The 27,937-nt window shown below is 43.8% G+C and overlaps 1 protein-coding gene across 4 annotated transcripts; it reads left to right on the forward strand.

The window, feature by feature from the left end:
* The first annotated feature begins 163 nt into the window (after window positions 1–163).
* Window positions 164–27,926, forward strand: chd4a (chromodomain helicase DNA binding protein 4a). Of its 4 annotated transcripts, none has more exons than XM_084032555.1 (41): window positions 164–367; window positions 887–1,049; window positions 3,973–4,082; window positions 5,378–5,623; window positions 8,976–9,094; window positions 9,385–9,647; window positions 9,748–9,878; window positions 9,990–10,128; window positions 11,363–11,532; window positions 12,381–12,614; window positions 13,231–13,434; window positions 13,519–13,727; window positions 14,007–14,138; window positions 14,217–14,316; window positions 15,219–15,410; window positions 16,439–16,639; window positions 16,780–16,917; window positions 17,229–17,350; window positions 17,786–17,959; window positions 18,079–18,220; window positions 18,309–18,440; window positions 18,577–18,694; window positions 18,843–18,967; window positions 19,164–19,256; window positions 19,404–19,551; window positions 19,644–19,819; window positions 19,936–20,125; window positions 21,970–22,059; window positions 22,370–22,461; window positions 22,567–22,700; window positions 22,886–23,030; window positions 23,369–23,534; window positions 23,978–24,093; window positions 24,174–24,426; window positions 25,034–25,087; window positions 25,203–25,415; window positions 25,498–25,606; window positions 25,718–25,850; window positions 26,415–26,610; window positions 27,037–27,212; window positions 27,601–27,926. In XM_084032555.1, exons 2-41 carry the CDS (start codon window positions 989–991, stop codon window positions 27,613–27,615), a joined length of 5,961 nt encoding a protein of 1,986 aa, XP_083888681.1. In that variant the 5' UTR covers window positions 164–367; window positions 887–988; the 3' UTR covers window positions 27,616–27,926. The 4 variants fall into 4 exon arrangements, with proteins under 4 accessions (XP_083888681.1, XP_083888683.1, XP_083888684.1 ...); XM_084032557.1 differs by having other exon boundaries at window positions 19,936–20,113; XM_084032558.1 differs by having other exon boundaries at window positions 19,936–20,113; window positions 25,206–25,415.
* The last annotated feature ends 11 nt before the right edge of the window (window positions 27,927–27,937 follow it).

The raw sequence follows: 27,937 nt of genomic DNA on the forward strand, positions 1-27,937 counted from the left end.
GAGACTGTAGGAGAGGGAGGGGGTGAGTTGACTATTATGGTCTGTACGTTGCAAGGTAACTATGCAGAGTGGGGGAGGGGTGACTGAAGTGTGTGTATGTGTGGAGAGGAGGGGGGGGGGATATTATGGGATGCCTGCCCCCTGATCTCTTTGTGTGTGTGTGCGCGCGCGCGGGGTGTGTGTAGTGTGCGAGGGAGAGAAAGAGGAGACGGCGTCGTGCGCACACGCTGCCAACAAAAAAACACGGAAATATATTTAAATTGCATGTATACCGTTACCTTAACAAAAAAAGAGCTCCCAAGTACTGATTGATAGACAAAGTGAGCCCGGAGTTCTTTTTGTGGTGGGAAGCCGTGTGAATCAAGTTGTGAGTATCCCAGTTTTTTTGCTTTTATTGTTTGTAAAAAAAAATTACAAAATGACTTGAGTAAGACTGTCGGGGTGAAAAGGCCACGGATACCGGGTCGTTACAACGAAGTGTTTTTTAGATTAGAGATTAAGTGTATGAGTGGCTCGTTGCTTTTTTTTTTAGTTTGTCTCTGAATCTGAAGCCGGTCAAGCTCGGCTAGCACGCATGCTAATAGCACGGAAACTAACGATAGTGGCAAGATGGCATGTCAGCTGAACGCTAAGAGATGGAGTGAGTGAGGGTGCTAATCTGTGTGAGCTGTCCGAACTCGATAGCCAGATAAAGTTTAATGTATCGTCCCAAAGACTGTTTGCTTTTTAAGCGGGTGCTGTGTGTTTTGAATGCTCTTTTTGGTACTAAATATTCACTTCCGTTTTCTTTCTCTTTTTTTTTGGTTCTTATTCCCCTTGTCGAAACCTGGCCGGCTGCCCTCACCTAACTACATAACTACACCACCACCAACACGACTTGGGACAGGCTCAAGACTGGGTCACAACTCTGGATTATCCGACAAACGCAACTTTATTTAGTTAGCTAAACTGTTAGCTAACTAAATAGAAAGTTTTTCTGCCGTCCGCTATGTCTGGAAGCGAGGATGACAGAGATGACTACGGAGCCCCCGAGGACAGGTTAATGCACGGTAAGACGAGGCTCATTTGTTAGCCGCAATTGCTAATGTTCGTGGTGGTTGCAGGCTAGCATGAGCAGATGTTTTTTTTTTTACATTCATATCAGTCATGTTTCGTTAGCAGAGCGCTACGCTAGTCGTTGCTAACTACCGGGTAGCTAACGTTAGCGGCAACATTAGCATTTTTTTTTATTTTTCGTGGCTGCGCTGCTCTTTAACACGGTTATGAAATGGGATAAGAAAAAAAACCTAATTATCACAGCCACAACCGGGGGCGGTGTGGCGTGCATTGTGGTGCAGTCGACGCCGACTCACCGGCGTGTTCCCGAGGCCTAATGTTAGCCTGCTACCGGCATTATTTACGTGTCGATGACAAGATGGAGGCAGCCAGTTAGCTTGGCAGCTGGCGGGTGACGTTCCGACGCGTTTCCCTCCTCATGGCCGGCGCCCTCGCTTTGAGTGCGGAGGAGGGGGGGGAGGAAAAAGTACAAATAATACACAAAGTAAAACGCATCCAGCACATTTATCCGACTGGTTTGTCTTCTCAAATACCCCGTTAACACGGGCCAGTGTTGGTGGAAGATCGCATTGTTTACAGTTTGTACAATAACCACGAGCACGCGCTCCCGTGGAACCGTTGAGAACAAGTAGTCCCTGCAAGTTAGCTTCAAATGCTATTTTAAAAACTCAGTTTCCTCCATCAAAAAGCATCGACTATTTGATGCTGCATTGGAACACGGATACACCATGTACGTTGTTGTTCTCCAGGCAATTCAATTTAATAATAAATAAACGATAGTCCATGCTTGTTGTCTGTCATGATAATGAGATCAGACACTGATGTGTGTGCATCATTGCCGGAGAAGGATTCAGAACAACAATGCAGCATTTAAAATGTCAAAACGTTTATGAAAAAAGAACAATATGCAGATTGGCTCATTTCAGAAAGATGAAATAAGATATAACTTTATTAATCATGAAGGACATTCTTGTGCCATGTGTGGCCCAAATATATAGGTTAAAATACAGATTATAAACACAGTAGTGATTGATGTTTATCATATTTGTGGATTTTAATTGTTGTATTAATGTGGTCATCACTGATAAAGGTGGTTCTCACTTTAATTACTGCTGGTTAACTTTACTGATAAATGATGATACAATTTTATTGGTAGATTTAAAATGTTTATGAATAATCTAGATATGCGTAAGTATTCCAAAGCTGTCAAATGAACGCAGTGCAGTAAAAAGTACATTTAAGTATAAAGTAGCAGAAATAAATAATAGTGGAAATGTTAAAGTAAAGTACAAGAACTTCAGAAATGTAAATCCGTATTTGACTGAATATATTTTTATTCCATCCCTGACATGGACTCAAGTCAGAAGCTTGGTTTGAAACAAGATCAAGTGGGGCTGCAACTAACTTTTATTATTGATTAATAATTTAGTCATTAAATTGCGAGGAAAGTAACATCCATCAGTGTGCCCGGAGTCCCAAGTTAATTTCTTCAGATTTTTGTTTGGTCCAGCCAACAGCTTGTTAATGGCTTAATCAATGTAATTGTTTCGCACTCAAGTTGCACGCTTTTATAAGCAAGTTGCCTGCAAGTCATTCCAGGTCTGTGCAGACCATTAATTTGGACAATTTCTTTTTATGGCTTTGTTAATGGAGCTTGTTGCGCATGTAAAGTCTGTTGCTCTTTTGAAGTTCCCGTTTTGAGATTCTACTCGTCACTCGTCATTTTTATACTGTCACATGAAATAGAGCAAATAAGTCCATGTCAAGTCACAAAATACCAGATTTTTCTGACTCATCAAGTCCAAGTCTCCATCTCAGGACCATGCTTCCTGATCTTACACCCACCTTAAGTCTGCAGCCGAAGATCATTTTAGCCTAATGGTGCTTTTGGAAAACTGGACCCCGGTTTTTATCATGCCTACGACAAACGATTGTTTTCATTAGCAGGTAATTTTTGAGAGGGTAAAAACAGCATTTTCTGGCCTCTTTTTACAAGACTATAATTACGATTTTTTTCTTCGACTCATGGCTTAGTCAACGAATTGTTGCAGATATAGTTTTTAGATAAAATGCTCTGATCTCTTCTCCTTGTAATTACTTCAAAAAGCTCATCACCAGGTGCATCTTAATGGTTGCTCGCCATTGATTGATTTTTTTTTTTTTTTTTAAACCATAGTCAATTACATTAATTGGCTCTGAGTGCCACAGCGCTTCACTCTGGAGCCACTGAGGCAGGCCCAAATACTGGACTGGGATCCTCTGTGTCGTAAGGCCTGCACGAGTGTGTGGTAAATTATGACTAATCACTTGTAAATTCCACTTTTAACCACTAGAGCAACCCCCCCCCCCCCAAAAGGTAGCTTGTGAAATGGTCTAGTAACTGAAACCGCTAGCTTCTCCTCTACTAGTCCTGGTTCTCGAGATTCCTGATGGTTTTTATTTGAGCCATCTCATCGTGGAACACTTAAATGTCATTTGACACCAAGTGAATGTGGTTGCAGCCTGGCGGGGGTGGGAAGAGCGCTAAATTATCCTGCTCAATTCCAGACTTTGTTACCTGACTTGGAGTTAATACAAATTAATTACATTAGCAAGTCACTGCAAAAGGAATAATATGGCATCCTGATGGTGATAATTCAAATGAGGATAATCTCCTTCAATCAATCCCCCTCATATTCAGCGATGAGTCTGTGACGGTTACCTTATATGGAAGTCAAAATGGAAACAATACAGATTTAAAAAAAAAAATGCATATCAATGTTCAAGTGACATAAGCAGCTCAATGACAGGAAGTTGTTTACTTTTTGTTCACTATCTTCACGGCTCCCTGTTCAGTGATTTTATCAGATGCTCTGACGCACACTCTCATCTTTATATCTTTAACTGTGAATTGTGTCCGCCTTTTTTTTTTTGTAGACGATGAAGAAGAGGAGATCTCTGAAAATGAGACTCCAAAGGTGAAGAAGAAGAAGAAGGCCAAGAAGAGCAAAGAGAGCAAGGGCAGCAAGAGGAGGTCGCGCAGAGAGGTAAGAATGCAGATTATTGTCTGTGTGTGGTCACTAGTTACTGTAGTTGATGCTATTGAAAAAAATATGACAACTTTTTAGTCCCAGATGATTTGATCAATAGAAACTAGGAACACATTACTGAAACCCAGACACTGCACAATAAAAAACCCACCTTTTTAGGACTTTGATAATCTGCTCATGTAGGCAAAACAGCCAATAAAGTCCAAATTTGCTGGAAGAAGTTAGGATTGTAAAATAATTTATACTCCTTATTGTGCATATGATGTTGTTCAAAATAGAAACACATTTTAACATGTTTTTTTTAAATCGTCTCCTGTTTTTAAATCAGCCCTAATCCTGTAAGGCCAATTCTGAGGTAGTCAGCCATTTGTGACTAATCGACACGTTGAAATAAAATGATGTTAATGCCCCCTAATCAGACTCCTCTCCTCCCCACAGCGTCTTCTGTTTTTAACCTATCCCTGCCACCATCGTGTAGCATTAGTCACCGAGCGCAGACCCGCTCTCTCCTTTCTGTGGATGGAAATTAAGCTAATCAACGCATTACAACATCTGGAGATTCAGTGTCAATGATTATCTGGCGAAAGAAATTTCCAGCGCTGTTACAAGTGTGCAGATGAAGCATTGCTTTATTTTTCTCATTTAGTAGCTGGCTAATTAGCTAGCTTGCCAATTCCACCGTGTTCTCGTGCTAACGTTATGCTGGTTACAGAAAATAAGCGAAATGGCGGGTAGGTGGCCACTGGGTCCTGCTCACCGCCACCAGGAGACTACAGTCAGTAATCTTGACTGTAACTCTTGTGGTCTGATGGACGGTAAATCCATCAAATTCAGTGCCCCCATATCCCTCTGTAGCTGTCATATTTTATGTCATATCAACGCGGCGTCAGGGCTTTCGTCGCATGAAAGTTGGCGTGGTTTAATCTCTCAGCCCATTGCCCACTTTATTGCATTTTACAAAATTATGCAGGGGAGACTCAGACTTCGGTGACATTCTGTGAATTATACAGAGATGGTTTTCCTATTTTTAACTACTTTTCCTAAAACGCATTTGTACTTTACGCCATAGAAAGGAGAATGAGTCCTGTCTTCTATGATTAAGAAAATGTAACGGCACTGCAAAAAAAAAACAACAACTTACAAGATGACATACATTTGGTCTTAGGAATTTAGCTGAATATTTCCTTTTACAAAGTATGTTTTATCTTTTGATCTAGTCGAACTTCCATCTCCATGTCCCTTTTCCGTTATTCTTGTAACATAGTTGTTTGTCTTTGCTCCGCTTGTCCCAGGAGCTCCCCATCAGCTCCCCAGAGCCCATGGATGGAGGTGGGGTGGAGGAGAACGAAGGCAGTGCCGCTGTCCAGCACTCTGACAGTGAGGGCAGCGACTACACTCCGGGACGCAAGAAGAAGAAGAGGGGCAGCAGCGGCAAAGAAAAGAAGAGGAGCAGCAGCATCGGAGGCGAGAGGAGCAGCTCCAAGAAGAAAGAGCCAGAGCCCGAGGAAGATGACGACGATGATGATGACGACAGCTCGGTGAGGAAAAAATGGGCCGGGGCTTTTGAGAGGAACGTTTTAGTCAAGTCTGCACTGATAACGGCTTAAATCTCTGAGAAAAACGAGGCAGGGTCGTAAAGATCAGAACTGGACCCAAAACCTCTTCACTGGCTCCATAATTGTCAGAAGTTAAGAGTATTTCTTTCATAATTGAAAATAATGAATTGGAATCAGTTAATGCAAGAGGTCAAATCAATGGAATATTTTTGCCATTGCCTTGTTTTTCTTTTTGTAACTTAATGGAAAGCTCTGAAGGACGTCCATCCTTCTGTGATCACTACGGGTCATAAGTTCTTTGCTAAAGACAAAAATAAATGTTTTGTTGACCGTTCTTAGTGCAAATACTAGCCACGCAATTTTAAGATGTTGGTGAGCTTTTCCCTTTTGTTCCATGCAGCCAGTTGTTCTTGTTCACCGCTGCACAAATGTCAACGTTAACATCGCTCTGTGTAAATGTGGTTTAGCGCAGGTTGAACAGTAAGGGATTTACTTTCTCACCGCTTATTGATTTGAAAGTGACAAAAAATTTAATAATTTTCAGCCAATGTGCTGCTTTTGAGGCGGAAAAGTGCATAAAAAAACGCAGCAGCATCATATGCAAAACAATATGTTTTAAAACTATATGTAAGCTCTATTTAACATACCAAAACATGCAAAACAACCTTTTTTGCTAAAGAAACAATGTGAAACGGAGCTGTGTGGACCAATTTTTGGTTAAACCGTTGAGCATCTATAGTTAGTATAGTATAGTCTCCAAATTGTACCTAGCACATTTCTTTCTTTTGTGTCTCCATGACGAGCGCCTATTGACTGTGTACCTGTAATGGAGTCGGTCCTGGTTTGACAAACAAGAGATGTGATATGAGAGATGGTTAAACAAAGAGCCGTGTCTGGTGGACTCGGGAAGCCTGGTGGCCAATAGGGGGCCTTGTAGTTAATGACACTAATGCGCGTGTGTGTGTGGGGCGGGTGTTGTAAGGCATATATGCTGTTACCATGACAACTCCGCCTGGCGCCGCACCGCACTGCGCTCTTGACCCTTTTTTTTTCTCCCCCTTTTTCGGTTAGATAAACAGATTTTGATTCATTGTCAGAGAATGCTGATCCATTCTGCAGCCATTTCTGTAAGATGCAGGTTTTATTGAGTGGAGGAAGAGGAGGAGGAGGAAGGTGAAAGGTGGCTGTAATTGCTGCTCACCTGCTCAGGGCGTTTTTCAAACTTTAGGATGATAAAGCTCCAATCTTCAAAAAAATGAACTAAGAAAATGGCAGTTTAGATGGTATAGCATTGTGTTTTACAGTATTGAAACAATTAGTTTACATTGGAAAAAAAACATAGGCTATTTTGAAGTCATGAAGTCATTCCAGCTTTTAAAATGCAAGGAGAAAACAAGCAATTTTAAAGATGTGAACTTGGGCTTTTTCACTAGGCTCTGATATTATTTTATAGACAGAACGATGAAATCAAGAGAATGGCAGATTAACCTCCCAATGAAAAGAGTTTCAGTTGGTTTGCTTTGATCCCAGTGACTCAGTCAGAAGTGACAGTTGGACAACAGGGACGAAGTTTAGAGGATATTGTCGGCTTGTAGCTATTGATTCTTTTTTTATTATGAAGATTTCCATATGTTTTATTATTTAGTCTGAGCAAAAGCCAACAATAGAAAAGGTCGACCCAGCGACTACGTTTTGTTTTTAACTTGATAAGTCTTTGATTGGTTATTGTTCTGGTGCTTAATTAGTAACTATATCACCAAGCCATAGACTGTAATTATCTTTAAAATAAGTTTAAAAAAAATGAGTGCTTAGTGTAGACAGGCAATTACAAACGGACTTATCAAATATTAACTTTTGTTGCGTGTTGGTTTGCTGTTTGCTCATTTCAGATCCTCTTAATCATAAACACTTAAACCTCATAATGAAATGTGGTCCCGTAGAGTCCACTAAATAATTTCAACATTAACAAAAGAAATCACCATTAATTCTGAGGCTGCTAGATTATCATAATTACGATTATTTAGTTACTTTGGAAACCCCGTGCATTTAGAAGGAACAGTTTTGCAGACTAAATTAAGGTCAAGCATCAATCTGGTACGCTTTGAGAGAAATATTAAGGCTAGAACTTTGTGTACTAGTAAACAATTTAATCATAAACATGTTGATTGTATTCGTATGACATGGCAGAAAAAGTTAACCACCAAGCGTGATAGATGGGACAGGGTTCAGTGGGTTGTTGACATCACCGCAGACCCTGAACAGAGGACAGTCCACCGTTGGCGCCCTCAGCGAGGGGTGCTGTGAGATGGCTGTAGCCGTGAGCAACCTTTCCAAACTGCCCTGCAGCTGGTCACGGAGGAAAGGCGTCTGGATTGTAAAGTCACTGTTGGACAGAATGCTGCACCGTAACGGTTTCATCTCATTTATCTTCGTAGTCAAAATTTAAGCCCTAACTTGTTCTAAGCGAAATTCAGTTGTTTTGGAAAGAACGTGCCAACGTCAACTGTGTCACAATAAAAAAAAAACATTGTGAAATAATGGCTGTCGCTGGCACGCAGGGAGGGAACAAAGGCGTTTTTGTGAGAAGCACAAGGACCCGTCAAAGCTTTTTTTTTTTAAACGCAACACGGAAACTGTGCGCTTTAGACTCGAAGCCCCAGATCAGCATTGAAAAGGCTACATCTGGTCCCAACGTGTTCATCACTCACTGGGTGAGTGATCGAGTCGCTGCACTCACCCAGCAGCTTGTGACGAGAAAATGTGAATAATAATGTTCTGAAATACACCTGGCACCAGTCATGTTGTCTCTGTGGCGCATATTGAATTATGGGCCAGAACAGCTTTGCACATGTTTAAGACTCATCTCCTCAACCTGTTCTCCTCTGCACTCGGTCATCTGATCAATTGATGAAATGAGTATTGATAACTCCGCACCTACTCGGTTAAAGTGGTTGTGAGAAAACAGGCTATGCAGTGTTTTCATGTTCACGTGTACTCTAAGACTGTGTCTTTAAAAACTACAGCACTTTAGTTTCTTTATCAGCACTACATTTAAAAAATTGACTGGTATCCATAAACCTTGAAGAATTCATATTTGTTTTTGAGATGCAGAACAGTAACAGTGGGTTGTCATCCCCCAAATCCTCCAGGTTCCACTGTTTTCCCTGCATGGGATGATTATTTCACCTCCGATCGGTGAATGTACAACTTTTTACGTTTACTGTTTTTCCGTGTCCGTGGCCTGCAGGTTTAGTGAAAGTTTTCTTCTCTATTTATCTTAAATTAGACATTTTCACACCTCTGATGTTAATGACACTTTGTTGTTTTCCTGTAGGAGCCGAAGTCGTCGTCCCAGCTGCTTGATGACTGGGGCATGGAGGACATCGACCACATCTTCACAGAGGAAGACTACCGCTCTCTGACCAACTACAAGGCATTCAGCCAATTTGTCAGGTAGATGATCGCACAAATCCACGGGATTTAACAAAACTACTGGCCGATTCTGCCAGATAACTATTAACCCAATAGTAGAATACATATGAATGGTGCCTTGGTGTGTCGTGCTTTTTAAGTTTTTCCAGGAAAGGCTTCCAATGTTGCACTAGTTGCTGGTGTTGGCTGCTCTCTTGTGATCAGTTTTGGGTGTAAAATTGCACTCGCATCAGCCAACATGTCAAATATGAACTGGGATCACCTTTGGTTCAAGCAGGGGATTTCAAACGTGGCATTTCTTTCACCTCCAGGCCCCTCATCGCAGCCAAGAACCCCAAGATCGCCGTCTCCAAGATGATGATGGTTCTGGGCGCCAAGTGGCGTGAATTCAGCACCAACAACCCCCTGAGAGGAGCTGCCGCTGCCAACGCAGCCCTGGCCACCGCTAACGTACCGGCTGCGGTGGACACCATGGTGGCGGAGGTTGTCCCTGTTGTTGCATCGCCGCCGGCCCCAGTGGAGGCTCCGCAGCCCCCTCCGCCGCTACGCAAGGCCAAGACAAAGGAGGGAAAAGGTACCGCGGGGGTGGAAATACCAGGGTCTGATACATCAAACACACTTTATTCTCCTCGACTCTGTGTGTGTGACTGACATCTGCCTTTCTGTTTTGGCAGGTCCCAACGCCCGCAAGAAGTCCAAACCTACACCGAAATCACAAGAGAAGAAGAATAATGCCAAGACCAAGAAGGTGGCTCCTCTCAAAATCAAACTGGGAGGCTTCAACAGCAAGCGGAAACGCTCATCGGTAGGATTCCACTACTCCGCTTCTTGCATACACTTCTTGTTTGCCTACATACAGTCGAGATTTGAGCCTTTTTTTTTAACACAAGAAGTTTGTCTCTCTCACGTTGCACAGAGCGAGGAGGACGAGCCAGAAGTGGACAGCGATTTCGAGGACGGCAGCATGAACAGCGTCTCCGTCTCGGAGGGATCCAACAGCCGCAGCAGCCGCAGCAAAAAGAAGCCGTCCAAGAGCAAACCCAAGAAAAAGAAAGGTTCGAACGCTGCTCTTGAATTCCCTTAGCCAGATTGTTTCATGCTTTTACCAGAATCCTGTACTACTGATCTTGGTTTAGCGGGGTAACTTCAGGTTCACTTCTTATCAGGGTAGATCGCCATGGTAACTGATGCTGCACGCGCGACACCTGCTTGGGAGCAGGTTATGTTTAGGATCGATAAAAGCTTGGTGCGTAGATTTTGAGATATTACACATAACAAGTAGTGAAAATGGTAATCCAGACTAAGTGAAACACAGTTTAAACCTCCAGATGCTAAAGGACAGCTGGCCTAAATAATCATTGTCTGGGTTATGTGTTTAACTTCTTTGTATTTGTCCAATATTATAGTTTGTGACATACGCTGCTCTGCTGACCGTAGTCCATGTTTTCTGCTGAGCTGGATCACAGTTGTCGGGGGTTCGTTAAAACCAGATAACCTTAAGAAACCCTGAGTGTGTTGAACTTTTTACAGGCGGTCGGCGCTCTACCTGTTGAGGTTTAAACGGCTGCAGATGGTAGCTGTACGGGTTGTGGGCTAAACACACGGTTGAATTGTAATGGCTGCATGCCGGGTAAGGCATTAAAAGTCTGTGGAATGCACAACAGGAGGGTGTGTGTGTGTGTGTGTGTGGGCGCGCGCACACACTCGTCACCGTGACTGAGTCAGCTGAGTTAAGTGTATATTTAGAAGGAAGACATCTTGGTCTCGCTCGTCGCCCACTGGTGCATCCTCAGACGACGTCACAGATGAATTCAGAGGTCATTGAGTCCTCACCTAGACGCAGCTGCGTCAGTGTGGGAATCCTTTTTTATGGCAGTCCCGGTTTTTTTGTGAGTGGGAGGATTTGAGGTCACACGATAAAATGACATTTTGGAAAGAAACCGTGTGTAACGCATCATTAAGTAATGCTAGAGCTATTATAAGTTTTAGCTTTATTTAGCCCTGCGTTAATAATTTTTAACGAAATACAGAGGAAGGAGCATTAAAGATCAGTTTTGGATGTTTGTATTTTCACTGTGAAACGGTTCACACGTTTGTCGTTGTTGTCGAGGAGGCTGTCAAATGGGGGGGATGACTCACCGAGTGGGTTTTCCTCTCGCAAACATCATCAACAACACACAGCAGAAAGTCATAAATGCTCAGCACATATCGCACATCCTGTTTCTCAGGGTAAATGTGCCGAGTTGGGAGGCGTTTTTCTTTTTTAAGCCTTTTTCCTCTCTAACCCAGAAGCAGAGGATGGGGACGGCTATGAGACGGACCACCAGGACTACTGTGAGGTCTGCCAGCAGGGTGGAGAGATCATCCTGTGCGACACCTGTCCTCGAGCGTACCACATGGTCTGCCTGGATCCCGACATGGAGAAGGCCCCCGAGGGCACCTGGAGCTGCCCGCACTGTGTAAGCGAAATGCTTAAACTGCCGCTGTTATTCCTCCTAGCTGAAAATCTTTGAGTTCCAAACTACAGCGAGTCAAGGCAACAGAGACATAATCGCTGTTTGCCCACAAGTCCCCAAACTACAACAAACTCGATCCAAATATTCAAGCCAGATATTCAATAGAGACTGCAGATAAAGCTGAAACACTTTCTGCAGGTTTGGGCATTTAAAACGTCTCAATGTATAATATTAATGCATATTAATGGCAGTTGGTTTTTACTGTTTTTTGTATCTCATTAATTAGATCAAAATCTTCTAATCAAGATATACTGCAGTTAAACAGAACAGGAACTTTTACATTTTAAAGGAAGACTCTCCACAAAATGACCTTGTTTTTAGAATTCTTGAAGAAAAACGGAACAAAGTCTTGATGAATTGAAGTAAATAAAGGCTCCATTTAAAAAAGCAAAACTATATCAAAACAACTCTCACACATTTGTTTTGTTATTATTATAGCGTAATCCATCTGATTCATCCACCTCTTTGTTAACTTTACTATTTGTACTTCATCAAAGACTTCATGCCCGTGCAGACCTGCTACTCGTCCATGTGAGTGAAGCATTTTTAGATCGTTTGGGGAAATAGAGAGCAGCTTACGTCCGATGAGTTGGACTGTAGTGCATGAGTTGTGTGAGAGTTTTCAAACTGATGTTTTGATGATAGTTTCATGTTTGCTAACGGCAGTCCCAATTTACCTCACCGCCCGTCTCCGTTCACCGTGAGAGAAGAAGAAAGTTTTCCTCAAGAATTCAAGGCTAACGCTGGGTGAATGTGGTAGAAACTACAAATACGATCTGAATGCATTTCAGGAGAAGGAGGGCATCCAGTGGGAGGCCAGGGAAGAAGTGTCGGAGGGCGAGGAGGACAACATGGAGACTGCAGAGATGGAGGAGGACGACCACCACATGGAGTTCTGCCGGGTGTGTAAAGACGGAGGAGAGCTCCTCTGCTGCGACTCGTGCCCGTCATCGTACCACATCCACTGCCTCAACCCGCCGCTACCGGAGATCCCCAACGGGGAGTGGATCTGCCCCCGCTGCACGGTGAGTCGCTAGCACGCCGCCGGGGGAGATTTAAAACAATCACGGTTTCATTCAAGAAACCAAAGCAGAGCAAGAGATTCTCTGTCTTCATAACCTCAGAAACATGAAGCCTCCACCACATGTTTTACCACATTTATTAGGGGCTTTGATGAATTCAGAGAAAACTGTTACAATTTTTGAGAAATGTTCAGAGAAATTAAAGTGTGATGAAGTAGAGCTTCAGCCAGTAAATGATTTGTCTTAGTGTTGATAATTGCAAAAATGAAACGGGAAGATAAGCAGCTTTTTAAATGATAATTTATATTAAAAAATGATTATGGGCGGCCTTGAAAGTATTTTCTTTATCAAGTTATCTGCTGATTTTAGTCTTTCATCGCTGTGTCTGTAACATTTCAGAAAGAAATTGAAGAATAACCCTCTTCTTAACTGTGTTGTGTCTATGGTGCCAACAATATTTAGTTTACAAGTGAAAGGGACAAATATGTGATTATCGATTTATTCCAGATGTAAGTGCACTTCATCCTAACGCCTCTTTCTTGTTGTGTTTTTCCGAATGTATAAACATTTGAGATAGAAAGCAAAATATGAATGTCTGTATTTTCTTCCTTTCCTCCAGTGTCCAAACATTAAGGGGAAAGTCCAGAAGATCCTGACGTGGCGATGGGGCGAAGTTCCTCCACCCACACCGGTCCCTCGCCCTCCAGACCTCGCGGCCGACGCCCCCGATCCCTCGCCGCTGGTAGGGCGGCCGGAGAGGGAGTTCTTCACCAAGTGGTCCAACATGTCGTACTGGCACTGCTCCTGGACCACAGAGCTCCAGGTGTGTTGAACGCTCACACCAACTGAAGCTGTTTCATACTCACGACTAGAAATCTCCTGACCGTCTCCCTTCTTTTATCTCTAGCTCGAGCTCCACTGTCAGGTGTTGTTCAGAAACTACCAGAGGAAGAACGACATGGACGACCCGCCGCCCATTGACTTCGGCGAAGGGGAGGAGGACAAGAGCCTCAAGAGGAAGAGCAAGGACCCCATGTATGCACAGCTGGAGGAGAAGTACCTCCGATTTGGAATCAAGATGGAGTGGTTGATGATGCACCGCATCCTCAATCACAGGTTGGCCCATTTCTAAATGTTGTTTCTTTCCAGTGATACCCATCTTGGATATAATGTTTTTATTATGTTCATGACATTCACAAGCCATTGATACTAAATCCCATGATTTAAAAATTAATTGAAGAAAAATTAAGAAATATAGTGCTTTTTCTCTAAAACTCCCTACAATACTACTAATGTCTTCTCAGACGTCTAATATTTTAGATATTTGATTATAATTTTTCTCTTTTTTTTTTTTTTTTTTAATTAAATTGAGTTTTCCAATTGTTTTTTTCCCAGCGTGGACAGGAAGAATAACATCCACTACCTGATCAAGTGGAGAGAACTTCAGTACGACCAGGCGACCTGGGAGGCCGACGACATGGACGTACCCGACTTTGACACCTACAAGGTGCAGTACTGGAACCACAGGTGAGATTCAAACGCAGGACCGACGCACAATCCAAACCATCACGTGGGGCGTTGCTTAACTACCTCTGTTTGTTTCAGAGAGCTGATGATGGGAGACGAGGGGAAACCCGGGAAGAAGATCAAGGTGAAGGGAAGAGTGAAGCGGCCCGACAGACCTCCTGAGAACCCCGTGGTCGATGTGAGTATTTGAACTGAAACTTGATTTGGAGTTCAGGAGACACTGAAACTCTCCTTTGAAACCCAAACAAATAATGGACATTCCTGTTTTTAGTTAAGTGGCAGACTTCAAATGCAAAGTCGGCCACAGCATTCCGATCCATCAGTCAATATTTATCCCAAACAGGTTGATCTGCGGTTTCTATAAAAAACGCCCAAATGATGCAAAACATTAAATAACGCAACACGATAAAAAGAAGGCTTCAAAAACCCCTGGGACTGATGCTATCGGCACAAAATCCTGTTCAGCAGACTTTACTTTATCATGGTTGAAAACGCACAGTATTCAACATTCTCCTACTTTCCTTTAGCTTGACATCGAACTACAAGATTATCTCTCAAAACCGATATCATTACCATCTGAAAGGGGCCGGGTTATGTTTGGGGTCACATTAACTCTGAAACGCTAGTTTGGACCAGAGTATGTGGAATCGGCTGCACCGGGTCTCAGTCGCATGGTAGCACGTGCAGGTTGGATGACATCATACGTAACGTCTTACGTTGCTTTCTACCCAAACAAATAGTTAGCATGTTAAGTAAACGTGCTAGGTTGTTTGTGAAAGTTTGAGGTTTGTGATTCAGGTCTGGCTCGGAGGCAGAGGCTTTAAATGCGTGTTGTTGAGAGAGGACTGAAATGAATAGAAGTCCGACTGTAGGAGTCAAACACGGGCTAACTAGAATGCTACTTTTTTACTTCAAACACAACGCTGCTTTTTTTTAGGTAAAATAGACCATGAAATGACATGAATGGCATTGTTTTAATTGGAAGGGCTTTCCATGTAACTTTTTATAACTTTAATACCTCCCGGTGTCTTTGTGGCTGATCTTACAACTCTATTGTTTCCCTTCCTCCGTTTTCTCCAGCCGACTATAAAGTTTGAGCGCCAGCCGGAGTACCTGGACAGCACAGGGGGGACTCTGCATCCGTACCAGCTGGAGGGACTCAACTGGCTGCGGTTCTCCTGGGCTCAGGGCACCGACACCATCCTGGCCGATGAGATGGGTTTGGGAAAGACTGTCCAGACCGCCGTCTTCCTCTACTCGCTCTACAAAGAGGTGGGCTTGCTGTCGGGTGCCGACTTATGTTGTAACTGTGTGTGTGCTGATTGAAAATGTATACACTCAAATAAATAAAATAAAAAATTTTTTTTTAAAAATATATTTTGTTTTAAATAATATATATATATATTTTTTTTAAATGTAATTTTGGCTCCATATTGATGGTTGCGCCTCCCTGCGTGCAGCTTTCCTCCTATTGGCCAAGAGCCATTCAGCCATTTTGTATAAGTCAGGTGAAATCTGAAGACATTAAGTTCAATCTCGAAGGGTAAACACTCTCAGACACTGATCATGTGAGCGGCTGCTGCCACCTTCAGGCCGGAGGCCGGATTACACTTCCTGCCAGGGTCAGCAGAAGATTTTCTGGAGTGTTTTTTTGTAAAAAAAAAAAATTAAATTCATTTGATGATTTTATTTTGATCACACAGATGCATTTTATGAAGTTATCGGCCTCTGAACCGTATTTTGTTTTTAATATAAAGATATTATACTAGGGGAGGACTCACCAAGTCACTAGAATTCTTGATTGTCTTGTTAAATGTATAAAAATGAAAATAGGAATTGGGACAGAATATGAATCTGGAAGTGTTTGATTATCGTTTAAGTGGTTTGTTTTGATTGGAATGGCCAGACTAGTTTATTAGTCTTCTGTGATAGTAAATTGTACATTTTTGGTTGGACTAGAAATGCACTGAATGAAATTTACTTTGCCGATTCCAAATTTTTTTTTTTTTTAAAGCTTGACCTGCCGATATTGATTTTCTTTCAAAGAACTATAACTGACAGGCTCCTGACTTAAAGTTAAATTTGAGCCATCGCTATTTTCAAATGGTGGTTTCACACAATACTTAATATCTCAACATAAGATGGTTAATGTGCAACAATATACGTTTAACCTATTCCCACCATCCTTACATTTCAGTTCTTTATAGTTTGAATACAAGAATCACACGCACAAAGGTGGTCGCTTTATTTCTGAATATGTATTCCGAATATTGAACCCGACTTCCCGTCTCCGCCTGCAGGGACACTCTAAGGGGCCGTTCCTGGTCAGCGCCCCTCTCTCCACCATCATCAACTGGGAGAGGGAGTTTGAGATGTGGGCCCCCGACATGTACGTGGTGACCTACGTCGGAGACAAAGACAGCAGAGCCGTCATCCGAGAGAACGAGTTCTCCTTCGAGGACAACGCCATCCGGGGTGGAAAGAAGGCCTCCAGGATGAGGGTGAGAGCGGGTGGAATACAAATCTTTTAGGTCACCATAAAAGTTGCCAAATTTAAACAGTTTTGTGACATTATGAGCAAAGTCAATATGCCAACATAGAAAACTCAAAGCATTAAACTGTTTTATTTCTGTCCCGACAGAAAGACTCATCGATCAAGTTCCACGTTCTGCTGACCTCCTACGAGCTGATCACAATAGACATGGCGATCCTGGGCTCCATAGACTGGGCCTGCCTGGTGGTGGACGAGGCCCACCGACTGAAAAACAACCAGTCCAAGGTACGGACGCACATGTTAGAGCACACTGGGTCGTTTATCAAAGTATTTAATGTTGAGGTTCACGGAACATTCCCTAACGGAGACGATAAAGAGGCCAGACGTTAATTTCTCATAGATGCATGTGTGTATTATTGCTTTATTTTTTATCTATCAATCACAAAAATTCCTCCTTGGAAAAACGGTCCATTCAAAAGCACTTCTCTGAATGTTTTTTGACAATTCTGTCCTGAATTGCTGGTATAAAACATTTATAAGTAGACAACTTTCACCAAAACGGCTGTTTTCTTTTCTTTTTTTTCTTCCCACTGTAGTTTTTCCGGGTATTGAATAACTACCCTCTGCAGCACAAGCTGCTGCTGACTGGAACTCCCCTGCAGAACAACCTAGAAGAGCTTTTCCACCTGCTCAACTTCCTCACACCTGAGAGGTTCAGGTAGGTGTTGTATGACAAATTTACACAGCTGTAAAGTCATGATGCATGGATCAGTACTGGTAGTTTGTATTTTGCGAGCCTTGTCCCTTTCTCTAAATGCTCGTTAACTTGCAGACTTATGTTTTTCTTCCATGTAACTTCACAGAGGATCCTGAGGGTTAATTATTTATTAAGTATTTTAGTTATAAAAATACATTTTAAGTTTTTCAATCCTGTTTTCGCTTCTTGCCACCTCTCAATTCTTTACATTTGTTCTTCTCAACAGACACTAACGTAAAGCAGCTTTGGTGGTTGTAAAAATAATTATTTTATTATTATTTTTTATTAAGTGTGCCGATGTTAGGCACAAATTGCATGAAACGGGAACACGCCGTCCCTCCACAGCGTGACCGTACAGCCGAGCAGGGAGATCTCACCCGTCTTGTCTGTTCACAGCAAACTGGAGGTCTTCCTGGAGGAGTTCGCCGACATCGCGAAGGAAGACCAGATCAAGAAGCTGCACGACATGCTGGGTCCGCACATGCTCAGGAGGCTGAAGGCCGACGTCTTCAAACACATGCCCTCCAAGACCGAGCTCATCGTCCGAGTGGAGCTCAGCCCCCTGCAGAAGTGAGTCATGCTTTATAATATTGTGATGATGCTCCTTCAAAAAGATTAAACTTGTGTGCAAATGGACGAGCACATTTTTAAAAAAGGAAACGGGGTAAATGTGTGTTTCTTTTTTACAGGAAGTACTACAAATTTATCCTGACGAAAAACTTTGAGGCGCTGAACACCAAAGGAGGAGGAAACCAGGTTTCTCTGCTCAACGTTGTGATGGATCTCAAGAAATGCTGTAACCACCCCTACCTCTTCCCCACGGCTGCTATTGTACGTTGTTTCTATCTGAGAGGGATTGTATTTTTGGGCGGACTGTTATTTTTAGCAAGCTAAATGTTTGATTGGTCACTGCAAACAGGAAGCTCCAAAGATGCCCAACGGGATGTACGATGGCAATTCCCTCACCAAGGCTGCAGGGAAACTGGTGTTGCTGCAGACGATGATGAGGAAGCTGAAGAATGGAGGACACAGAGTGCTCATCTTCTCTCAGGTCAGTTCTTTTTATTGCAGATTTATACATCACTTTTACTATTTCCAGTTCGAACTGCAACGAGGTGGATTGAGCATTGGGGGAAGAAAAATAATCTGTTTCCTATCAAACGGTCTCTTTTGTGTTTTTGCTGCAGATGACCAAGATGTTGGACTTGCTGGAGGACTTCCTGGAGAACGAAGGCTACAAGTACGAGAGGATCGATGGAGGGATCACTGGAGGGATGAGACAGGAAGCTATTGATCGCTTCAATGGTGAGCATAAACCGTGGTGAAGATGATGATGATGATCTCCTTCATCTTTGGCTCCTACTTCAACCTTCAACTCAATCTGTTATTATTAGAGTTCCTAACTGTCACTAGATGAAAATGAAATTTTTTTGTCCTTGATCCTCTACCTCAGCTCCTGGCGCTCCGCAGTTCGCCTTCCTGTTGTCAACGAGGGCTGGAGGTCTGGGTATCAACCTGGCCACGGCCGACACCGTCATCATTTATGATTCTGACTGGAACCCCCACAACGACATCCAGGTACAGCAGGACCACCGCTGCTCCATCCACTCCTACACGGTTTTATTGATAGTGAAGTGAAGCTGGAGGCAGAAGTTGAAACTTTCCCCTCTGACGTTCATTGAGAAGTGCCAGTCACTTTTTTTTTAACTTAGTTCGTCTCAAAATGGTTCATCTTATTATGACGATTAACGACTCCTCTTCCTGTGTGTCTCAGGCCTTCAGCAGAGCTCATCGTATCGGTCAGAACAAGAAGGTGATGATCTACCGCTTCGTCACCAAAGCCTCTGTGGAGGAGAGGATTACTCAGGTAAACAGGACAGCTGCGACACAGACTTTCACATTTTGAACACATTTTGCTGCCGTTTTGTTCTAAGTTGCTATTAAAGAGGAACAATGCTGCATGACTGGCACAAACCCCTTGTGTTTTCCCTCCATCTTTCCTCCTTTGGTCCAGGTTGCCAAGAAAAAGATGATGCTTACTCACCTGGTGGTCCGACCTGGTCTCGGATCCAAGACGGGCTCCATGTCCAAACAGGAACTGGATGACATCCTCAAGTTCGGAACAGAGCGGCTCTTCAAGGACGAGTTTGATGGCGGTCTAGGTGAGAGTCGAGATGATGCGAGAGGAGATTCTTTGGTGCGTGAAGACGTCGAGAAGTGAGATCTTTTAACCAATACTTGCATGGGTCTTCAGGTGATAGCAAGAACAAGGAGGAGGACAGCAGCGTCATCCACTACGACGAAAAGGCCATCGACCGACTGCTGGACAGGAACCAGGACGCCACGGATGACACAGAGCTGCAGAGCATGAACGAGTACCTGAGCTCCTTCAAAGTGGCTCAGTATGTGGTCAAAGATGAGGAAGAGGAGGTGAGCGCCGGGTGAAGACGCGTACCGAGTGTAGATCTGACCTGGGAATGTTTGCTCGATCCAAATTGCAACTCTCGAGCTTCACCATCCCGCCTTTTTTCTCTCCATTTGCTCAGGAGGAGGAGGTGCAGCGGGAGATTATCAAGCAGGAGGAGAGTGTGGATCCAGACTACTGGGAGAAGCTGCTGCGTCACCACTACGAGCAGCAGCAGGAGGATCTGGCCCGCAACCTGGGCAAAGGCAAACGTATCCGCAAGCAGGTCAACTACAACGACGGCTCTCAAGAAGACAGAGGTAAGAATGGAGGTAATCGTGGCTTTTTTCTTTCTTCATGGTAGCATTCAGAATGTGTGATAGTTTGGCGTGATATTCGGTGTGATTGTTCGGTGGCCTCGGCCTTGCAGGAAGTGGGCGACAGCTACATTTTAACCAGCACTTATTATCTGAGCTTTGTCCTGACCGGATGCCTCCTCACCTGCTCCTCCTGCCAGCACGGCGCTGTGCATCACAGAGGGACACGGGGGTGCACTGAGAGAAAGTGCTGACTGTCCCCATTAAATGATTTGTTATAGCAGTGAGATTAAATGAATGCTAGGGGGAGGTTTCCTTACATCTTCATGATGCCATTTCCTTTAAATCAACATTTTCATATAAAAACCTAGTGTTCATATCTTCGTCACATTCTCCTTGAACGTCACCGTGAATTTGTTAGTGTGTTGTCTAGGGCTGCAGCTATCGATTCTTTTTGTAATCGATTAATTTAGCACTTTATCGATCGATTAATCGAGGAATCGGATAAAAAAAAATTGCGTTTTTAAACAACCAAAACAAATAATGCATAACGAAAATGATGTGGCTGTAAAATGATCAAGCATTTCTAAAAAAAATAAACAGAGGTATTCATTCCAACTCCAAAATTTGGCTCCAAAACTAAGCCCATTTATTAAGTGCCAGTGAGAATTTAACAACAATACAGTTAAATCAACTTGGATAAAACATGGATAACATTTAATTTACGTTTTGTTTTGCCAGCAATGGCCCTTTCCTCTCCCTGCCCTAAATATGTGTGTATATAGTGTACTTCTTCTGTGCCATTTATGTATTTAGCTTTCTCTATCACTACAGTAACTGTTTGACCATTCTTTTCTCTGCTTTGAACTCCTCCGTCCGTTTGGGCAAACACAACAACTCACAGTCACAGCCAAGCGTAAATCAGGCTTTCCGATTGGCTGTAAAAGCTGCTACGGGAGCCAATAGGAGCGTCCGATGCATAAACGTAACTCTATACGTCACTCGCAAGATGGCGGATGAGAAGTGATCGATATACATAAACAAAACGGATAAATGCGCCACGGAGACGAGGAGACATCTAGTCACACATCTTACTACTTTACGCATTCGTTTTGTTGTCAGAAATAAATCGCTCACATGGGCAACCAGGGTACCGTTGTTTAGCCCCGATACTCTCTGTCGTTTACGGACATTCTGAGTCTGACTTTCCGCCATCGCGCCAACTAAATTCAGAATGAATGACCGTGTATGACGCGCTGGTGTGCTTCCTGAACAACGGTCCGTGTGGAACAATCGGATCCCTGCACATAGGCGCGTCATAGGAATTTAACGAGGCTTCAGGCAGATGTTTTGCCTCGAGGAATTTTCATAATCGAGTTAATCGAGTAACTCGATGAATCGTTGCAGCCCTAGTGTTGTCACCTTTTAAATCATGAGACTGCATTACCCATAATGCACAGCAGAGGACTGCCTATGATCAGAGCCCTTTTAGTGGAAGGAGGACAAAGGACAAAGTTATGATAAATAATAGTGGACAGCAAAGACGTTTCAAGTCGCGTTTAAAAGGATATAGTTCATAACAGCAGAGTCGGTGCGTGTTTTTATTTGCCCCACTGACAGATTTATGCTGCTTATCTGTCCTGCTAATGTAAAGGCGTGTTGTCTCTAAAAATCTTTTCCAGACACCAACGCTCGGAGCGCGAGGTGCCATTATTCCTTAAATACTGGGGATGAAGTTGCACATTTTGTGTCTATTGTTGGTGTGAATGTCGTGTCATTGGATTTGTAAAAACAGTTGTCTTGTTGAAGTCTTACTGGACAGTGGGTTGAAAATCTTCCTCTTTATTTTTGTTTTAAAGCTGATTGGCAGGATGATCAGTCCGACGGCCAATCAGATTACTCGGTGGCGTCCGAGGAGGGAGACGAGGACTTCGATGAGCGAACAGAAGGTAAGAGCGGTTGTTGGTTTGTGTCTAAAGGGGTGAATAACATTGAACATGAATGTTTTGTTAGAGTGGGATATCTGCGTCGGTTAAAACACAGCTTTGTATGTTAAAATGATAGAATAGGGAAACCTAATCATCTCTCATTTAGGAAAGTCTTGATGCTCCTAAACCACAATAGGCAAACTGCTAAAAGCGACTGTTGCATCGCGTTCATGTATATATAAAAAAAAAAGCAGCACACCTGCGCTCCTGTGTTTTCTTTTTTTTGTGCGTTTTAATGTGTATAATCACCACATCTGTTTCCTCTCTGCAGCTAACTCTCGCAGGCCGAGCAGGAAGGGCCTGAGGAACGACAAAGACAAACCGCTGCCCCCCCTGCTGGCCAGGGTGGGAGGCAACATCGAGGTGAGTCGCTCCGCTTGTCATCTCAACAACTGCATCGGATCCCACACGGTCTGAAAACTCTGGTGGCATTTAGTTTCTGTAACTGACGCTTTCTGCCCTTTCCAGGTGTTGGGTTTCAACTCTCGACAGAGGAAGGCCTTCCTAAATGCAGTGATGCGTTATGGGATGCCTCCCCAGGATGCCTTCACCACCCAGTGGCTGGTCCGAGACCTGCGAGGGAAATCTGAGAAAGAGTTCAAGTAAGAAACGGCCAACAAAATATATAAACCTAAAATGCCAGTCACCAATTTTCTTTAAATTATTTTGTTTGCCTCATAACTAGTTATTTGCAGCCTGCAGACATCCTGATGAAAATGATGGTTATAATCAGCTGTACTGTATGTTCTCTCCATGCATTAACCAATCTTCTCCGTCCTCCTCTCAGAGCTTACGTCTCACTGTTTATGCGCCACCTCTGCGAGCCCGGAGCCGACGGGGCCGAGACCTTCGCCGACGGCGTCCCCAGAGAAGGGTTGTCACGGCAACACGTCCTCACCCGCATTGGAGTTATGTCACTCATTCGCAAGAAGGTAACAAACGCTTTGCCTTTTTTTTTTTTTTACTTTCCATCAATTTAGCTGTTCAAATAATAGAGAGAACAAAGACAGTCGCCATGTTTCTGTCAACATATGTTGATGCGCATTTTGCGAAATGTGCAGTATTCCCTTCTTGCAACCTTTCTAAAGTTCGGAAACGTGGTTGGTAAAAGTCTTTAAGATTAAATAATGATCTCATCCAGCAAAACAGGAAAACAATAATTGGTTCCAGCCTTTATTAGGTTTTTTTTAGTTTCGACGTCTTTGTGGCGGCGATGATGCGTTGAGAGCCGTCGTCCTCACGCCACCCGTACGCTTGTCACGTTTTGCAGGTTCAGGAGTTCGAGCACGTGAACGGTCAGTGGTCGATGCCGTGGATGGCCGAGCTGGAGGAAAGCAAGAAGGCGGCGGCGGCGGCGGCAGCTCAGCCCGACTCCCCCGGGAAGACGCCGTCCACCGGCACCCCCGCCGACACGCAGCCCAACACGCCCGCTCCAGGTAAAGCAGACGAAAGCATCGGACGATGTCATGTCACCATTATCCTGGTGGCAGTAATTGTGATTCACCGTATTATCATGATGATCATCAAAATATGCTCTTAAAATGACACAAAATGTAAAGTGAGTACAATGTGTTTAAGTAACAGATGTTTTAATCTCCACACAGATGTGATGACATACTCATTTTTTGTATCGTTAGTGAAAAACAATAAACAAATCATACAAAAAAAGATGATCATAAATCGTAAGGCATTCCTGAATTTGTATAAATGGGACTCTATTTTCAAAGCCGCTTGTGATGATACTTAACAATCATCCTGATAAAGGAAATTCACCACGATTGATTAAAATCCTCTATGGTCCCATCCTCCACACACTGGATAAATCCTGGGGAAGGTTATTTTAAAACAACATAATGCATGAATGCGTTTGTCGTTGTAGTCGATGACTCTTCAAAGAACGAAGAGACGGCGAAGGACGAGAAGGAGGTGGAGGAGGTGAAGAAGGAGGGCGAGGCGGAGAAGAACGGCAAAGAGGCAGCCAACACCAGCAACGAGGTAAAGACGCGTTGATGTGAGTCATGTGGCTGAAAGTGGGATCTTTTGGATTCTGAACGCATCTTGTTTTCTCCTCGCAGGTGATCGCCATCCCAGATGACGACGACGAGAAGAGTCCGCCGGCGGAGCAGGAGAGCAAGAAGAACGGCGAGGAGGCGATGGAGACGGACAAACCGAGCAACGGCGAAGCGGAGAGCGCCAAAGAGAAGGAGGGCGGCGAGAAGGAGGGAGAGAGCGAGAAGAAGAGTCCGGAGGGAGGAGAGGAAACCAAGTCGCCTGCAGAGGCCAAGGCGGAGGGGTCGGAGGTCAAACCTGAAGACCCAGAGGTTAAAGGTAAAACTCCTCCTACTCTTCCTTTTGGTTATTGAGATGATTTGTTCATGTTTTTGGGTTCCCACAGGTCAGACAATTTAAAAAGTATTTTCCAGACAGGGAAAGGAGGCTTTGATCATTTTATTTGGACCAAGTCATGTCATATCAGGGAAGTTTGTTTGCGGCATGTTTTCGCTGTCATTTATCAAAATTTGATATTTCCCATTTCTTCATTATTTCACCAGTTTCCCCTATTTCATAGTGGCAATGAAAAAACAAGTAACCATAACAACCAATTTACAAATAACACAATGATTATGCGCCGTTGAAGCAGTGAAAACTTAGTTTTATACCTGAAGCTCACAAATGAATGGGTTTGAAATACTGGCTGTTTTTGCTGCTCAACACAAAGACAGCCTGTTTTTACCTCCATTGTTCTGGAGATTCAGCTTTTTAGTCAGTGAAAGTCAGGAAATGGCCTGTAGTTTAGATCTGATCCTTGAAGCAGTGGATTTCTGCGTCTTGACTGTAATCTGTTGCTGTTAAGTGTTATCTGTCCTCGGCCTGTTGAGATCACGGCTGTCTTATATTTGCTCCTTTTTAAAAACATACATTTTGTGTCTTGCAGCAGAAGAAAAAGAGGAAAAGATGGACACCACTCCGTCTGCAGATGAAAAGAAAGGTACCAAACTCCGTTCCTCCTTTTTATATATTTCACGATAACGGTTATGGACTATAATTCTCAGTCGGCCTCTGCGATCCTGTCGTTAACTGCGCCTCCCTTTGCTCTCCTGCAGCAGATCTGAAGGAGGAGAAGGAGCCTCAGAAGCCGGAGGAGGCGGCCAAACTGCAGAATGGAGACGGCAGCAAGGAGAGCGGCGCGTCAGCCAGCGTCGTAGTCGTCGCCACCACCACCGCTACTGCCGCCGCCACTGCTGGAGCCGCCAGCGAAGAGAAGAAGAAAGCCAAGTCCAGATTCATGTTCAACATCGCTGACGGAGGATTCACAGGTATGCAAACACACTGAGAATTAACTAAATATGTTTTTGTAAAAGTTGCTTTCATGTTCTAATGAATGTCTTTGCTTCTCAGAGCTTCACTCTTTGTGGCAGAACGAAGAGCGCGCTGCCACGGTTACCAAGAAGACCAATGAGATCTGGCACCGTCGTCACGACTACTGGCTGCTGGCTGGCATCATACAGTATCCTTTTTTTTCCCACATGTCATTGGCTCTCAGATCTCGCTGATGTAATAGGAATTGTTGTTTTGAATGAGGTGAAGTGGCTGTTGCCCTTGACCGGCTTCCCCCCAGACACGGTTACGCTCGCTGGCAGGACATCCAGAACGACGTGAAGTTCGCCATCCTCAACGAGCCGTTCAAGGGAGAGATGAACCGAGGCAACTTCCTGGAAATCAAGAACAAATTCCTGGCCAGGAGGTTCAAGGTAGGTTTGCCTTTTGTTTATGTTTTTATCCGTGGACGGGACGACATTAAGGTTGGGTAGGCCGGGCGTCCAGCACGTTCGCCGGTGTACGCTGGAACAGAACACAGTTAGCAAGCAAGTCAGAAACCGGTAGCCTCAAACGCAGCTTCCCAGCATGATGCTCGCCGTGATGTTGGGCTAATATATCTGTAATTTAATTATCTGTTTGTTTAAATACAATTGTTAAATAAGATGAAAATTATAATTCTGTGGAGGGTAGAGGGTAGTAAAACCTCTTTTTTTGTATTAATCTGCAAGTGAACTGCTTTTATGGTAAATGTGCTGTACTGTGATCAGTTTCCTGTTGCAGCAGGTTTAAACAGTGTTGTTGCTGTGGTTTCCTGCAAAATGAGTCTCTAAAATGAGCAAAGTATTGCAGTGATGTTTCTCTCATAGTAAATAGAAGAAGAGCATCCATTTTTCTGCTAAGAAACCAGGAAGACTTTTTTTATTTTTAGAATCAGAAAGTCAATGAGCTTGCCCAAAAACAAGTTAAGTCTGACTCCCTCCCCTTCTGCCCTCAAGCTGTTGGAGCAGGCGCTGGTGATCGAGGAGCAGCTGCGTCGCGCCGCCTACCTCAACATGTCCGAGGACCCCTCCCACCCTTCCATGGCCCTCAACACCCGCTTCAGTGAGGTGGAGTGTCTGGCCGAGTCCCACCAGCACCTCAGCAAGGAGTCCATGTCCGGGAACAAACCGGCCAACGCCGTCCTGCACAAAGGTGAGACGCGAAGCGGGGAAACCTCAAAGATACTTAATACGCGCACACAGTCACTCGGCTATTTGACACCTTTTTAAAGTAATTTTGAGGTTTTGGTTTAAATTCGGCCCCAAAGTTTCCTCCTCTTTTATGTTTGTATCCCTGATGCTTTTCTCTCCTGACAATGGAAAATAAGGTTTCTTTCTTTTTCCGATGTACCTTTAACTAGCGCTGCTGCTCATTTATCCCTTTTTAATAATCATTATGCAAACAAATGATTCTCTTATCTAGTTCTGCGGATTAAATCGTTAAAGTTAATCCGTTGCATCGTGCCAATGAGCCGTAAATTAAATTAAGCAAACATACCATTAAGCGAGTGAGCGACTATAGTTCCTTATCTCTCTCTCTCTCTCTCTCTCGCTCTCTCTCTCTCTCTCTCTCTCTCAGTGCTGAAGCAGCTGGAGGAGCTGCTAAGCGACATGAAGGCAGATGTCACCCGCCTCCCGGCAACCATCGCCCGGATACCGCCGGTTGCCGTGCGGCTCCAGATGTCCGAGAGGAACATCCTGAGCCGGCTGGCGAGTCGAGGGCCCGAGACACAGACACAGTCACAGACACAACAGGTGAAGAGACGAGCTTAGAGACACAAGACACACGTCGGCTGGTTTACTACAGCTGGATGAACCCAAAATAATCTTGTAGTAATAATATAATAATCATTTTGTTGTGATATAATTTCAATAAATGGATAAAAAAGATGCCGAAGTAACGACATATTGACGAGGATTTAAATAAGACAAGGTCTTTCTGCAAGACGACAAGCAAGCAACTTTTAAAGGGTTGGTGGTTTTTGTTACCGTTGGACAGAGCCAGGCCAGCTGCTCCCATACTCGATGCTAAGCTAACAGCGGCTAACTGTGGCTTTACGTTCACCGGGCCGATACGAGAGCTTCCCAGACGGGAGAATGTGCAGCTGCTCCTCCAGTTAACACTATGCTTTCCCTCCTGCAGATGTCGCAGCAGTAGACTGAAACTCTGCGCGTTACCTCGAAAACCAACCCCCTGCCTCACCTCGACATTCCTGATTGGTGCACAGCAGAATACGGACAGCGCGCTCAAGCTTGAAGCCACGCCCAGTTCACTCCCCCCTCCCCCCAAAACAGACTTTAAACAGAGTTTTTCTGGAGGATCGAATCCCTTCCCCAAAGTTTGAGGCTGTGGACAGAAAAGCTATTTTATTATTTTTTTCTCCTTTTTTCAATTTCTGTATTAATATTATTGATATAATGTTATTATGATGGTTTTTTGGGACCTAAATAAAAAAATGTAATAAAGAAGTTGTTTGTGG

The sequence above is a fragment of the Eutrigla gurnardus genome, assembly GCF_963514095.1.
Source record: "Eutrigla gurnardus genome assembly, chromosome: 17".
Taxonomy (NCBI): domain Eukaryota; kingdom Metazoa; phylum Chordata; class Actinopteri; order Perciformes; family Triglidae; genus Eutrigla; species Eutrigla gurnardus.